The 16,239-nt window shown below is 40.4% G+C and overlaps 2 protein-coding genes across 3 annotated transcripts in view; both read right to left on the bottom strand.

Moving 5' to 3' along the window:
- LOC133558151 (uncharacterized) overlaps positions 1-16,239 on the bottom strand; it is a 192,932-nt gene that overhangs the window by 2,846 nt on the left and 173,847 nt on the right. The gene's annotated exons all lie outside the window — the stretch shown is intronic.
- foxb2 (forkhead box B2) lies at positions 14,981-16,064 on the bottom strand. Of its 2 annotated transcripts, XM_061921527.1 has the most exons (2): positions 15,625-16,064; positions 14,981-15,570 (listed from the first exon to the last, which is right to left on the bottom strand). In XM_061921527.1, exons 1-2 carry the CDS (start codon positions 15,970-15,972, stop codon positions 14,989-14,991), a joined length of 930 nt encoding a protein of 309 aa, XP_061777511.1. In that variant the 5' UTR covers positions 15,973-16,064; the 3' UTR covers positions 14,981-14,988. The 2 variants fall into 2 exon arrangements, with proteins under 2 accessions (XP_061777511.1, XP_061777448.1); XM_061921464.1 differs by having other exon boundaries at positions 14,981-16,064.

Raw genomic sequence — 16,239 nt, 5'->3', positions numbered from 1 at the left:
TCTGGCTTCTGTTTAGTCATGGTCTGTTTTGTTTTTGACTCCATTAGTTCCTGTTTTTGCGCACACCCTGGTTTGTTTGTTTCCATGACAACCATTAGTTTCACCTGCCTCATTTGTTTGAACTCACACACCTGTTGTTAATCATGTCACTATTATTTACCCCTGATACTCTAATAACATCTTTCATCTCTTGCTCTGCCCATGTTGGATCTCTTGTGTTCATTCGGTCCATGCCATTGTTCTCGTCACCCCATGTCCGGTCTAGTCCGTTTGCATTCCGGGAAAACAACCCTTGCAGCAAGCTGGGAAAGCCACGCAGCAAGTTGCACCAAATTGTCACACCGCGGTGAGGGATGTCTTGTCTTGGTTTTTTCTGTCTTATGATTTGCATGTTTTAGTTTGAAAAGTAACTCTCCTCTCGTTTCAGGTCACTTGCGCTTCCTTTTGTGTCATCAGTCTGACGTCATCCCTGTTCTCATATTGTTTCCACCTGTTCCCTATTATCCTCATGTGTTTTATAAGCCCACTCCTGCCTTTGTTCTGTGCCAGACTGTTTCGTTTATTCGTGCTCTCTAGCGTCCATGTCCATGTCCATGCCTTGCCTTACCTTGCCTCGTCTCGTCCTTATGTTCCTTGATCCTGAATCCCTGTTAAGATCCGCCGCTCGGATCTTACATTATTTGGTTTTGAGTCACTTGTGTTTATCTTCTTGATTCATGGACGCTTCCGAGTCTTAGTTTGAGCACTTCCTGGTTTGTTTTTGTCACCATGGCGACTTGATTTGTTCACCTGCCTTTCTTTGCACACCTGGTTTTGATTAGAGACTCTATATTAACCGACCTGTTTCATTTACTCGTTCTGGTCTCGTCAAGTTTGCTACACGCCTTTCGATGTCTTAGTGACTCGTGACTTCGGTAATAATCCGTTTTGTACTCGCTAGTTTCACGCCTAGCCTCTTTGTTTTCTACATGTTTACTTGCTAATGCTTCCGCGCTTAGCCACCTTCTGTTCCCCTAGCTCACACTCTAGTAGAGATTTGTTTGCCTTTTTCCTAAGCACCAGTGGTTTTGTTATTAGCCTGTTTTTTAGTTAAATAAATCTGTTTTCTTACCTATACGCTGTGTCATTGCCAGACAACAGTGCACCGGATATCCATAAACTTCTCCAGGCAAAACACAAAGCCCATGCTGCTTACCTGGCCAACCCACAATCCATCACACTAAAAACTGGACTCTCTTTCATAAGAGCCGAAGTCCAGCGTACCCTTAGAGCCATGGAGAATGACTGGTGGATCAAAAAAGCCAGCGAGATCCAACTCTATGCTGACACCAACAATTCTCATGGATTTTATGATGCCGTCAAATCCATATATGGTCCACAGAGAAAAAACATAACCCCAGTCAGATCGCCAGACGGAGTCACCTTCTATAAGGACACACCCCAGATCCTAAATAGATGGGCTGAACATTTCAACACTCTCCTTAACTCCAAAAATCCCTCTGACCAAGACATTTTCACCAATTTCCCAACCACTCCCCCTGTCAACCACCTGGACTCCCCGCCTACCTTTGCTGAGGTCCAAAAAGCCATCAAGGGCCTAAAAAACAACAAAAGCCCAGGCCCTGACGGTATCCCAGCTGAGGTGCTGAAGTTTGGTGGCTATCTCCTCACCTGCCGGCTTTACCAGTTGATTGACTCCATCTGGTCCTCTGAAGCCATCCCCCAGGAGTGGAGGGATGCTACTATAATAACCATCTTCAAGAGGAAAGGTGACAAAGCAGAGGAATTTCCCTGCTCTCTGTTGCTGGGAAAGTTCTTGCTCGGATCATGCTCTCTCGTTTAGTTACTCACATCTCTGAGAACATCTTGCCTGAATCACAGTGTGGATTCAGAAGAGATCGGAGTACTACTGACATGATCTTTGTAGCCAGGCAGGTACAAGAAAAGTGCCGGGAACACCACCAGGATCTGTACATCGCCTTCATCGACCTGTCCAAGGCATTTGACGCGGTAAACCGGAATCTCCTCTGGGACTTACTGGGAAGGATGGGAATTCCTTAACATCCTGAGACAACTTCATGATGGAATGCGAGCCTGTGTCCGCATTGGAGGCCAGCAATCCCCCTCTTTTGATGTGAAAGCCGGGGTCAGGCAGGGATGTGTCCTAGCCCCTGTTATATTCAACCTCTTTCTCTCGGCAGTCACTCTCCTCTCACACAAAGCTCTGGGAACCACAGATGGCATCCACATACAGTTCCGGCTGGACGGCAGTCTCTTCAACATCCGGCGCCTCTAGGCCTTCACTAAAATTACAAAACAACAGATCCTAGAACTTCAGTATGCTGACGATTGTGCTCTCCTTGCCCACACGCCAGACTCTCTCCAACGTGCACTCAACGTGGTCTCATCCACGTACAGTGCCCTAGGACTCAAGGTCAACATTTCAAAAACACAGATCATTGCGCAACACTCTATCCATCAGTCAGAAATGCCTGTCTACAACATTGTAGGCCAGCAGCTCACCATCGTTCAACACTTCACCTACCTCGAAAGCGTCCTGTCCCCCACCTGTAACATCGATAATGACATCCAGGTCTGTGTTGGGTTAGCGTCTGCTGCCTTCGGTAGGCTCAAAAACAGGGTCTTCCTGAACAGAAACCTGACAGTTTCCACCAAAGCAGCTGTTTACAGAGCAGTTTGTCTGTCCACACTGCTGTATGGCTCGGAAGCCTGGACCCCTTACCAAAGGCACGTCAGAATCCTGGAGAGATACCACATCCGCTGCCTGCAACGGATTCTGGGTCTGACCTGGGAGGACAGGGTCCCTCATGTGGATATTTTTGACCGGACCCAAACACCCAGCATCCAAGTGTTCCTTGCGCAAAGACATCTACGCTGGGTGGGGCATGTAATCCGCATGCCCGCCCAAAGACTCCCCCGACAGATCCTCTACGGCCAACTCCAGGAAGGCTGTAGGTCTCCTGGGGGTCAGCGGAAACGCTACAAGGACCACATAAAAAACCTCCTGAAGCGCTGTGCCATATAGCCTTCCGCACGGGAAGTCTTGGCTGCTGATCGCCACACCTGGCGCACCTGCAGTCACGCTGGCATTGCTCATCTCCAAGAGCAGACCACTGAGAGGAGAAAACGACAATGTATACAGCGACATCAGTGCGCTGCAGGGGCCCCCCTCTCAAACGTGGACTACATCTGCCCCACATGTGGCAAACCATGCGGGTCACGCATTGGCCTGCACAGCCACATGCAATGGCATATTCGAAACCCCCCTCAATAACCCATTACTGGAGCAACGTCATCATCGTAATCGATGGACAGCCACAAGCAATCAATGCCCGACTGCATCATGGAAGAAGCACCCCTTGCGCACGATGCCACGAAGATGTCACAATCCCTTCGTTACTATTTTGAGTAGTGATGGGTTGATGAGGCGTCATGTAGCGTTTCGACACATTGCAAAACTGTATCGATACTGTGTCAATACTGTGTCACTAAATACTGACACCGGCTGGACATTAAAAATCCCTACAGGCAACCAATGGACCGACTCAACTGACACTGATTTTATGACCTAGTATACACAATAATATGAACCAAGTCATTGTATTTAATTTAAGATTATTTCATATCTTCATTTTAATAAGAACATTTTTTATCTTTTTAGATACAGTCAATAAATAATGTGAACATGTATCATAACATGGAAATCTAGGAGAACGTGTTGTTAATGAGGATACTTGTGGACTGGGAATTTTTTTTTTTTTTTTACATGCGCTCTGAATACGCACTGTTGATTGATTGATTGAAATTTTTATTAATAGATTGCAGAGTTCAGTACATATTCTGTAAAATTGACCACTAAATGGTAACACCCGAATAAGTTTTTCAAATTGTCTACGTTAATCAATTCATGGTAAAAATTTAATGAGTGATCCATCAAACTGGATTTGAACCAGTGCCCTAAGGCAGTGGTTCTCAACCTTTTTTCAGTGATGTACCCCCTGTGAACATTTTTTTAATTCAAGTACCCCCTATTCAGAGCAAAGCATTTTTGGTTGAAAAAAAAAGATAAAGAAGTAAAATACAGCACTATGTCAATAGTTTTGTCACACCTGGGTGAAGTATTGTCTGGGTTTTGTTTGGTTTCATGTTGTCTTGTCATTTCCTGTTTTATTTTGAAAGGTTAACTCTCCCTCTCGTTTCAGGTCACTTGCTCTTCCTCCTGTTTCACTGGTCTGATGTCTCTCCTGATTGCCTGATTGTGCCCACCTGTGTCACTCTCCCTCATGTGTATAAATGTCTGGTCTTCCTCTTGTCTTGTGCCAGAGTATATCGTCTCGCTATGTGCCTCCAGCCTTGTCTGCAGCCTTGAACCAAGTTTTGCTAAGTTTTGCTAAGTATTGCCTTGCCTTATTTATTGATTTCTTTGTTTCCTCTGAGAAAGAGTGATTTTGTTTGTTAAAGTTTTTGGTCAAGAATTTTGTGTCTAATTTCAGTGCTTTGCCTTCTTTTTTTCCCCTCTTGGAGCGCTTTAGTTTGTAGTTTTCTCAGCTTTTTATAGCACACTTTCTGTTAAAAGTTTCTTGTCTCCTCTGCGTGAGTGATTTACCTTTTTTTAGCTAATCATAGATTGTTGTTCTTTTGTTAGAAGATTTGTGTGTAATTTTGCTATTGCCTTTTTCCTCCCTATGGAGTGATTTTCTGTTTATTGCGTTTTGCCTATGTCTTTTGTTATCATAGATTCCATAGCCGCTTTGCTTTAATCACTCTGTTCAAAGAGATTTCAAAGAAAACTGTTAAATAAAGCCTGTGTCCATTGTCCCCCTTCTGCACCTGAGTCCTCTTTCTAGCCAAGGTTTAACAAGTTTCTGGTTCATTAAATTTGTAGTGGTCTTTCTTGAACTATTTGGGAACAAAAGATATAAAAATAACTAAAAACTTGTTGAAAAATAAACAAGTGATTCAATTATAAATAAAGATTTCTACACAGAAGTAATCATCAACTTAAAGTGCCCTCTTTGGGGATTGTAATAGAGATCCATCAGGATTCATGAACTTAATTCTAAACATTTCTTCGGAATAAAATAAATCTTTAACATAAATATTTATGGAACATGTCCACAAAAAATCTAGCTGTCAACACTGAATATTGCATTGTTGAATTTCTTTTCACAGTTTATGAACTTACTTTCATATTTTGTTGAAGTATTATTCAATAAAAATATTTATAAAGGATTTTTGAATTGTTGCTATTTTTAAAATATTAAAAAAAAATCCCACTTACTGTACCCCTTGGCATACCTTCAAGTATCCCCATTTGAGAACCAGTGCCCTAAGGAACTCAGCATAAGCAAGTACAGCCCTCCAATCTACCAACTGAGCTATCGAAGGGATTAGCTGTTTTACGCTTTTTAAAGCAGCTTGTTTAGACTTTAGCTTAGAAAACCCCCCGTACCGAAACGGTTCAATACAAATACACCTGCCGTTACAGCCCTACTAACAGATCGAGTAGAAACTTTGAGAGAACAGGATGAAACGACAAGGAAATGAACACAAATACCTTTTTTCCAATCTTTTTTTTTGCCTGAGTCTGCTCCAAGATCTCCGACGACGATAAATGACAAATAAACGACAGAAGTGCGGCGATTCTGTTGGCAGCAGCATCTCGTTGACAAATGCACTTCCTTATAAACACAGGTTGGCTCGCAGGTGCCAGTGCGACAAAGGTCGCGTATCGGTCTCGTGACCAAAACAGCTCATGATCGGTCACGTGACTTTCTAAAAGCAGTACCTTTAAGGCACGCCCCCAATATTGTTGTCCGGGTGGAAGTTCGGGAGAATGGTTGCCCCGGGAGATTTTCGGGGGGGGGGGGCACTGAAATTCGGGATTCTCCTGGAAAAATCATGAGGGTTGGCAAGTATGAGAATTATAGTTGAATGCGGTGATACAGTGGCACCGCCACTGTATAACACCGGTGGGCCAGCTCTAATGTTAATTTTTATTGCCTCAAGGGCCAAATGAAATTACACGGCGGGCCAAATTTGGCCCGCGGGCATAGTTTGACACCCATGTTGTAATTCCTGGACTTTGGAGGTGAAAGGAAGCTTTTAAAATAAAAGCCTGTCAAAGTTCCCTACTCTGCATCTGAGGCCTATCCTTTTTACCAAGCCTGACACAAAGTCCTCGTTCTTACACCTTGTTGCCTTTCCATTAAGAAAAATAAACTAGAATTTAGTTTAAGTTTGCTGGTTTCAAGAAATGTAATGCCGTGCGCATATCATTATGTCAAGATAATGGCACTAGCATTTACTTCATTTAAGAATTTTTTTTGACATATTTATTTTTTCTCCCAAGAAAATGCACTTATTAGTGAGACAATACTTAATTTAAGGTATTTTGGGGATCATTGAGGTTAGCTAATTTTACTTGTTTTGGAAAGCCTTGACAAGCCAAATTTTCTTGTTCTGTTGGCAGATAATTTTGCTTAGTTAAAGTAAAATACCCCTCATTTTTGTATTTTTTTGTCTCTTGTTTTTGAACACTGACTTTTTGCAATGCATCTATTGTCCCCACACATGCTTGCTGAAATGTGAGTGTTGTTGTTGCAGTTTGCTGTTTTTGATACAGTCCATGTGTGCGTTACAGGTCATCTCCGCCTCGCTGGTGTGTGACTGGCAAGCACCCGTCTTAATGAAGGATATTTCCAAACAGTTTCACAGTGATCAAAAAACTAAGCTGCTCATTATGATGTCCTGCTCTCGCTAATGGTTACAAAAAAAAAACCTCATGTAGAATTTACCCCCCTGCCCTCTATGAAGTGTGGTTAATTACCACTAATTTGTCATTGCCTATTCAACACTTGTGACGGTAACACACCTCCGACCTTGATGTTTTATTCATTCATTCACGAGGCTCCCCAGAAATACCGTTTTTTTTACACTTTTACGCCAATTCAGAATCTACAAATGTGACTTAAACCATAGACAAGAAGAATATTTTGGGATGGTGGCTGTGGCCAAAGTGAGTACTACAAGCATTTGATCATATATTCTCAATACTCTAGAAAGCAAACTTGGACACACCTGTGCCAAGAGCCCCGATTCGGAATCTCAAAGTTTAAAATATTTTTTTCTCTTTAGGAACCGTAGCTCTCCAGTGTGGGCAGCACTCATGCAGCCCCAAGTCAAGACTCCCACTCCACCAGGTAAGAGACGCTTATCTTGCTACTCAAAATAATAACTGCGTTGACTGCGTTGAGTCATCTAAAAAAAGGGATTCCTTTTGTAAAACTTACAAGTAGCAAAAAAAGACCAACTCTTGGATTTTACATAATTTAATTAGGGTTGGGCGATATACTCGCTATATCGCGGGTTTGTCTCTGTGCGATATAGAAAATGACTATACTGTGATTTCGAGTATACGTTCTCACGCAGTTGCTTTTAGCTGCTGGAATTACACTACAGGCTCTTCTCACTCTTTCTTGTCTCCTTCTCACAGAGACTTAAAACAAGCGCACTTTCTTACATACGCCACGTGTACAACATCACAGGTAACAACATGGTAACATTAGCTGTGATGCTAACAGTGTGGTGCAGGTGGTAATATGAGAGAAAGATGGTGACAATCTGGTAACAAATGAAGTAAGAATTAATTACCAAGAAAAACAGCAGGGGGTCCATCGTCTGGTGGTGGTTTGGCTTCAAGTGGGAACATGTTCAACATTTATGCGGCAAAAGCGTTGCTACAAAAAGTAGCACCACTGCTAATATGTAGCATCATTTGAAAAGTCACCCGCTAGAGAATGAGGAGTGCTTACAACTCCGCATGTCAACATCTCCGGCCGGTGCCACACCAACAAAATGCCGAAGCAACTATTTCCAGATCAACACCGTACGGAAAAAAAATAGTCAACAACTGAAGGAGATAATGTCCGCAGTAACCTACCACATAGGGAAGGACATATTTGATTTCCTATTGTGCAACTCATTTTTATTTGACAGTTATTGTAATATCTTGTGACATCATGCACAAAAGTGCACTTTATTTGTTTTAAACTATTGTAGTGGCGTTCTGTACAAAAAGTGCACTTTAATTTAGTGTTTTGATATGTCATCTTAGTGACATCATGCACAAAAGTGTAAATGTCTCTGACAATCTTGTACTTTCTGTTTTGGAAATTACATTAATGTTTGTGCCACTGCTTAATAACTGTTTAATAAATACACTTTTGGTCAATTGACTTAGTTGACATCATCTTAGTGACATCATGTACAAAAGTGTAAAATGTCTCTGACAATCTTGCACTTTCTGTTTTGAAATGACATGAATGTTTGTGCCACTGCTTAATAACCGTTTAATAAATACACTTTTGGTCAATTTACTTAGTTGTGATTTCCCTCTCTGCATGAACGTTTAAAATGAGCATATATTAATACAGTATGAAGAAGAATGTTTTAATGTAGACCGGGGGTCGGCAACCTGCGGCTCTTTAGCACCGCCCTAGTGGCTCTCTGGAGCTTTTTCAAAAATGTATGAAAAATGGAAAAAAATTTGAGGAAAAAAACATATTTTTCGTTTTAATATAGTTTTTGCAAGAGGAAAAATATGACACAAACCTCCCTAATTTTTTATAAAGCACACTGTTTATGTTAAACATGCTTCACTGATTCGAGTATTTGGCGAGCGCCGTTTTCTCCTACTAATTTTGGCGTACTTGAACTCACCGCAGTTTGTTTACATGTACAACTTTCTCCGACTTTCTAGGAGGTGTTTTATGCCACTTCTTTTTCTGTCTAATTTTCTCCACCAAACTTTTAACGTTGTGCGTGAATGCAAAAAAGGTGAGTTTTGTTGACGTTATTGACTTTTGTGGAGTGACAATCAGACATATTTGGTCACTGCATGACTGCAAGCTAATAGATGCTAACATGCTATTTAGGCTAACCATACGTATATATTGCATCATTATGCCTTATTTGTAGCTATATTTGATCTCATTTAGTTTCCTTTAAGTCCTCTTAATTCAATTTATATCTCATGACACACTATCTGTGTGTAATATGGCTTTTATTTTTTGTGGCTCCAGACACATTTGTTTCTGTATTTTCGGTCCAATTTGGCTCTTTCAACATTTAAGGTTGTCGACCCCTGATGTAGACACATAGAATCATCATACTGCTGTGATTACATGCATCTGTCATGTCTTGTAATCATGTTTTGCTTAGTTATGTTCATTTCATGCTCTGTTCTTGCCACAGTAAGTCTTGTTTGTTTCATGCTATGCGTTCTGTTCTTGTAATGCCATTCCAGGTTTTTGTTCATTCATGCATCAGTTAGCTACTTTTGTTTCATGTCCATAGTTCAGTCCAAGTGTTAGTTTTGTTTTCTGCATCAAATTGTGCTTTCGCCTTGTGCGCCTTTTTGTTTTCACTTTTTTTTTTAGATTCAAGATTGGATCATGTTTTTACCCGCACGTCATGTCCTGAGTAGTCCGTCTGCCTTCCTGGTAGAACGACCCCGCAGCAAGCTGCGACCCCTCCATTACGACAGCATCAAGTGTTCATTCAAGGCTAAGGCAAAATATCGAGATATTAAAAAAAGGCCATTTCGCCCAGCCCTAAATTTGATATTGTTACCCTATCATAGATAAAAAACACCTGTTTTAACTAATTGAAAGACATGCACCTGGGGATAGGTTGATTGGCAACACTATAATGGTCCCTAGCGTGTGAATGTGAGTGTGAATGTTGTCTGTCGATCTGTGTGATGAGATGGCGAATTGTCTGGGGTGTACCCCGCCTTCCGCCCAAATGCAGCTGAGAGGCTCCAGCACCCGTGACCCCGAAAGGGACAAATGGTAGAAAATGGATGGATGGTTTATGAGAGACAAGAAGACAAAAGTTATTTTCATTTTTTTTATTCTAACATGTAAAAATTGCAATCAATTCTTCCTCTAAAACACTTTAAAAATGCATTCAAAAATTGTCAACAACACTTCATTTACGTACCGTAACCTGTATAATAACCAAGCTGTAGCGACATTGTTATTGTAAGAGCAATCACAGAGGAACACTTTTTCTACCATAGTAACACGTTGGCATGCAACGCTATTAGCCGTAAAAAAGCTAACTACGGCAAGATATGTATATATATGTATGTATATATGTATGTATGTATGTATATATATATATATATATATATATATATATATATATATATATATATATTATTTACTTTATTCAGTCAAAGTGGTGAATTATCAGTTATTTTTCATTCTTTCCTCAAATTTTGGAGTGACAATTTTTGTTAAAACTTTATTAGATTAGATGGTGTATAATTTTGAATTTAAAATAAAAAAAATGATGCGATGATGTGTGATATTGTGATTAAAAGGATCCCAATTATAATTATCACGGTATTGTTGAACATGCTTAAGAAGGACTTACATTTGGCGGCTAAGAAGGGTCACATAAGAAAACACCACAACACAACAACTGCAAGCCACAGCACAACAACATAAAACCACAAAACAACTTTAAACCACAAGACGTGTTTTATGCCACTTCTTTTTCTCTCTCATTTTGTCGACCAAACTTTTAACGTTGTGCATGAATGCACAAAGGTGAGTTTTGTTGACGTTATTGACTTGTGTGGAGTGCTAATCAGACATATTTGGTCCCTGTATGACTGGAAGCTAATCGATGCTAACATGCTATTTAGGCTAGCTGTATGTACATATTGCATCATTATGCCTCATTTGTAGCTATATTTCAGCTCATTTGGTTTCCTTTAAGTCCGCTCATTTCAATGTATATCTCATGACACACTATCTGTGTGTAATATAGCTTTTATTTTTTTGTGGCTTCAGACACATTTGCTTTTGTATTTTTGGTCCAATATGGCTCTTTCAACATTTTAGGTTGCCGACCCCTAACCTACACTAATGTAGAGCCTGTTTGTCAAGCACATTTGTCATGTTTTTTTTTTTTATTATTGTGTGTGTTTGAAGAGTCTCAGGACCTAACTTTGGATAAGTCCAAGTGAGGAAAAGTGCGTGTTCTGCCAATAAAACCAGCAATAGGGTTTTTCTTTTTTCCCCTCCACTCCTACGCCTCCTCTAAGCTGGTGCATCTCAATTATTTGTTCAGAGGCTGGTGTGACAATGGCGCCTGCTTTAGGAGCCTTTGGAATGCTAAGCAGAGTAGGGAAGGGGGCGCCACGACAGGCAGAATATAAGTCACTCTCACCAGTGGACCCAACCTGACGCTTTGTGCTGCTGGAGAGGGGAAGCTTCAAAGCGGCCGTTTAAACGTAGCAAAACAAAAGAGTCAAACTTGATCCAGTCACCTCCTTTTTTTGAAGTCCTCGTCCGTCTGAGAGGAACATCATGCATCGGCTCAGTGATTAATGTCGTGTTGGCCAGGCTTCTTCATGGAGACGGAGGTCGTCACTCAAATATGGACGCCCTCCCACCAATTAAAACCCTACCTTTCTTATGCGTAAAAAAGACAGTGTTAGTAAATTATGAAGGTGCACGAACAACTCTAAAAAACTGATAGAATTATGCAATATTCCCTTTTGTCATACAATTCAAATTAAAAGTCCTCCTACTAAAATGTTCTATTTGGATGTACAATATCTATTTGATTTACTGTATAAAGATATTTGTAAGTAGTTCTACATGTTTACAGCCTCCAACTTAATTATGCCTCACAGTAAATACCTGAGTGAGGTAAAACTGAATATTTTTCTCTATCGTACTGGCAACAAGCGTCCACTGCAGTGGACATTTGGTTCTTTTGTCAGTTCCATATTTGAAATATTTCCTGTTATGATATATAGAAATGTCCACTGCAGTGGACGCTTGTTGCCAGTAGGATATAGAAAAATATTCTGTTTCACCTCACTTAGGTATTTACTATGAGGCATTAAGTTGGAGGCTCTATAAATGTTGATCTATTTAATATATGTTGTTATATCTATATATATATATATATATATATATATATATATATATATATATATATATATATATATATATATATATATATATATATATATGTATTTATATGTATGTATATATCTATATATATGTATATATATATATATATATACCGTATTTCCTTGAATTGCCGCCGGAGCGCTAATTAATTTAAAACCTCTTCTCACTCCTGCGCTTACCAAAGACATGCGGTAAAGGTAAGCATGCGCTAATTATTCTAAAATCTCCTCTCACTCCGGCACTTACCAAAGGTATGCAGTAAACATTTGAGTGTGATGTAAGCTTGGACCTTAAATCCTACTGAATAGCTCTTAATCTTCTTCCCTTTATGCGATTTCAAATTACTGGTATTGAAATCAGCCTCCTCCATTTTGAAAATGATGACAGGGGAAGTGTCACTCGTGACGTCACAAGTTTGACCAGGCGGTAATACTAAGCTTACTACTTATTTTGGGAAGCGAGTTTGACCCAACAAGAATTCAAGGCAGGTGCATACTATTTGCCCTGCGGCAGTTCAAGGAAATACGGTATATATATATATATATATATATATATATATACGTATATATATATGTATATATATATGTATATATATATATATTTAGGTCAGGAAAAACAGAGGCTATTTCATCCCTACCAGCCTGCTCAGAGAAACCTGCGAAACAGGCTTGTACGGATGACATAGCCTCTGTGTTTTTTCCTGACCTAAGATATATATATATATGTATGTATATATATATATATATATATATATATATATATATATATATATATATATATATATATATATATATATATATATATATACATATATATATATATATATATGTATATATATATATATATATGCTCAGAGAAACCTGTGAAACAGGCTTGTAGGGATGAAATAGCCTCTGTGTTTTTTCCTGACCTAACGTAAAACCAAATTTTTATTTTTATTTTTTTACAGATATTGCTTTTTTTATGATCATTGCAAAGTTTTAGGCACAATGTACTTGCAGGCATGTGAAATGTAGATGTGAAAAGTATGAATGGAATATCATTTTAATAAGTTTTATTATTTATTATTATTTTATTATTTATTGATTTTATATCCTTATGCATGGCTTTCACATTTTGCTTTAAATTCAATTCTATTGTATTCATTTGAAATCACAATTTAAAATCCATCCATCTACTTTATCTATCTTCCATCCATCCATCTATCTGTCGATCCCCAAATTTCCATGTTCTATTAAAGCAATGAAAAGGGACACCCAATAGCTGTCATTTCTTTATAAATCTTCAGATAAAGACATTTTTAATGCACTAATACAACAATGCAAACGTTTCAAAAGTGCAACAAGGCCTAATAATGGAAAAAAATGATGCATATATATATATATACATATATATACATACATATATATATATATATATATATATATATATATATACATATATATATATATATATATATATATATATATATATATATATATATATGTATATATATATTAGGGCTGGGCAACGATTACAATTTTTAATCGAAGTTAATCGCACTATTTCTCCGATTAATCGCGATTAACTGCATTGTATACGCAAAGCCCAATAATGAATTCAAAAGCAGTGTGTAATGCACCTTTATTGGAATATTCTCCCACATGAACAAAAGCGCCAAAACATTTGTTGTGCAAACACAATTTAAATCAGTCCTTGTCAAACAGTAGAAGTTAAATAGCATATTTTATGAAAATCAACTCAAAAAATGTAAATACAAACATTTAAGCTTATTGCCACTGCCAGGGTACTTAAGTTATCCTGTTTGTTATGGAAAATAAATATAATCTACATACAAATCTCTGAGCCACAATCATAACATCTGAACAGGCAATTTCTGAGGTAACAGCAGAAACCTTTTTTTTTTATCAGGGATCTTATGTTTAAAAAACCTATATGATAGGTAGTGGGGTGTTTTAGGGAATTTTTGATCAAATTATCCGTAGTAGCAATATTAATAATGTTGTGTTTATTCTGCGTAGTGCACTTAAAATAATTATGACCATATCTAGGAATTGATATGATGGGAATTTTCCGATTGTTCTCTTGGTGCTTTGATAAACTGAACGCATATACATGGTACTATTTGTGATGTTATGAGCCAGGGAATAAAAGAACTACCCTACCCAGCATGCAACAGGAGTGACGAGCATGCGCGGTAGCCCGGTATAGGTTGTGTCGCCATGACGGCATCTTGTATGTTGTGATATGCACGCTCTGAAAGCAAACGTTAATTACTCAGCCAACACTCCTCGTCTGCATTATTCATAAATAGACAGACAACACAAATACTCCGCTGCCTCACAGGCCGCTGGATGTAGCCGGCAAAGTATTCCCATGCTAGCTAGCTGGTCTAGCAAGCCCGCGTCATTCAGTCCAAAACGGCCCGATCTATCCACATTCAGAATTGACCACACTGTAAGCCAGCCATGAAATTTGCAGAATTGTCCGGTATTTTTGCCAAATGTTCCATCTTTACCAAGAGCCCCTCGACGCCGAAGTACATCCGGGAGATGCCATCTTGTTAAGAAAAGGCGTTAACAAAATAAAAGCATGTAAACAACATACGCAAATGTGCGATAAAATAATTGTCGGCGTTAATAGATTGATGAGTTAACGCGTAATTAACGCATTAATTTGCCCACCCCTAATATATATATATATATATATATATATATATATATATATATATATATATCAGTCAAGCATACTGTAGCTGATTTTTATCTCAATGATATTGGAGAAAATAAATAAAAAGCACAAAAGAAGTTGCATTTTTGGGAGGGGGAAAGGTTGTTTGTCCTATTTCTTTGGGTTCAGCGTGTCTGATTGTATTTCATTGATAAATACCCTCACAAAATGTGCAAATACAGATGAAAATGACAACATGACAACTTTCCTCTTTTTTAAGGCTGCTTCGGAGTCCACATTAAGCCAGCAGGAGGGCCGCGGGGCGGAGAAGGCTGCCTTTCCCCTCCATTGCATCGCCTTTCTCTATCGCCGGATGAGAGGAGGAGGAGGATGAGGAGGCTGGGGTGCACAGCTGTGCCGGACCGGGCTGCATCCCACTCAAGCCGTGCACCGGACCCAGAGACGGGGTGGGCTTTATGGGCACCGGCACGGCGGGCAGCGTGGGCCCGGCGACACTGTGGTGGTACAGACTCTTGGTCGGCACGCCGAAGGGCGAGTACTCTGGAGACGGGGCGCCTACGGACTCTGCCATTATCCCGACGTGGGGCCACATGGAAGTCATCAGCTGTGGGGGAACCGGGTAACCCAGGTGGTGCATGACCGAGGTGAGTGGGAGCCCACTCGCCATCACGCCCTTGTAGTCCCGGCTGATGATGTTCTCGATGGCGAACGGGTGCTTAAAGCCGCCCGGCTGGGAGCAAGCGATGCCCCCGTAGCTTTGGAAGTGAGGAGGCAGGCGGCCCACGGCGCTCACCTGGCCCAGCGAGGGCTCCTGATGCCCGGGTGCCGCAGCGCCCGGCTTCCCCCCCGCCTGGAGGTGGTGGTGGTGGTGGTGGTGGAAGTAGTGCATCATGGAGGAACTTTTGCAAGCAATGTGCTCTGCTCGGAACACCTTGAAGCGCTTCCGTCTCCTCAGGAAGCTACCGTTCTCGAACATGTCCCCACAGTCCGGGTGCAGAGCCCAAAAGCTGCCTTTGCCCGGCTGGTCGGGCCGTCGGGGGATCTTGATGAAGCAGTCATTGAAGGAGAGGTTGTGCCGGAGGGAGTTCTGCCAGCGCTGGGTGTTGTCTCGGTAGTAAGGGAAGCGGTCCATGATGAACTTATAGATGTCGCTCAGAGGGAGCATCTTCTCTTGGGAATTCTGGATGGCCATGGCAGTCAGGGAAATGTAGGAGTATGGAGGCTTCTGGTCACTGTACGAGTTCTTGCCTGGTCGGGGCATGACTTTTTCTTTTCTTCAGCACTTTCGATTTTCTTAAAAGACTGTACGCTGGAAGTCTATGCCAGTAATTTCCCCATCAGTCTCCTCTAGGATTTCTTACGTTTTCAGCCATTGACCAATTCAAAAGTAAAAAATCTGAAGAAGAAGCTTGGCATCACTTGCAAAAAACTCCCTTTTCCCGGTTCGGTGCGTAAAAAAGGTGCGCGTCCGTGCGTAAAAGTTGTCAAGACTCACTTTGCCGCCTTTAACTGGTGAACTTTCATCTCT

Source organism: Nerophis ophidion, linkage group LG01, assembly GCF_033978795.1.
Source record: "Nerophis ophidion isolate RoL-2023_Sa linkage group LG01, RoL_Noph_v1.0, whole genome shotgun sequence".
In the NCBI taxonomy this organism is placed as follows: Eukaryota; Metazoa; Chordata; class Actinopteri; order Syngnathiformes; family Syngnathidae; genus Nerophis; species Nerophis ophidion.
This window is presented reverse-complemented; position numbering and strand designations above follow the sequence as displayed.

Excerpts from the sequence above, each read along its gene's own strand:
- foxb2 (XM_061921464.1), bottom strand. The coding sequence starts at position 15,972 with ATGCCCCGACCAGGCAAGAACTCGTACAGTGACCAGAAGCCTCCATAC.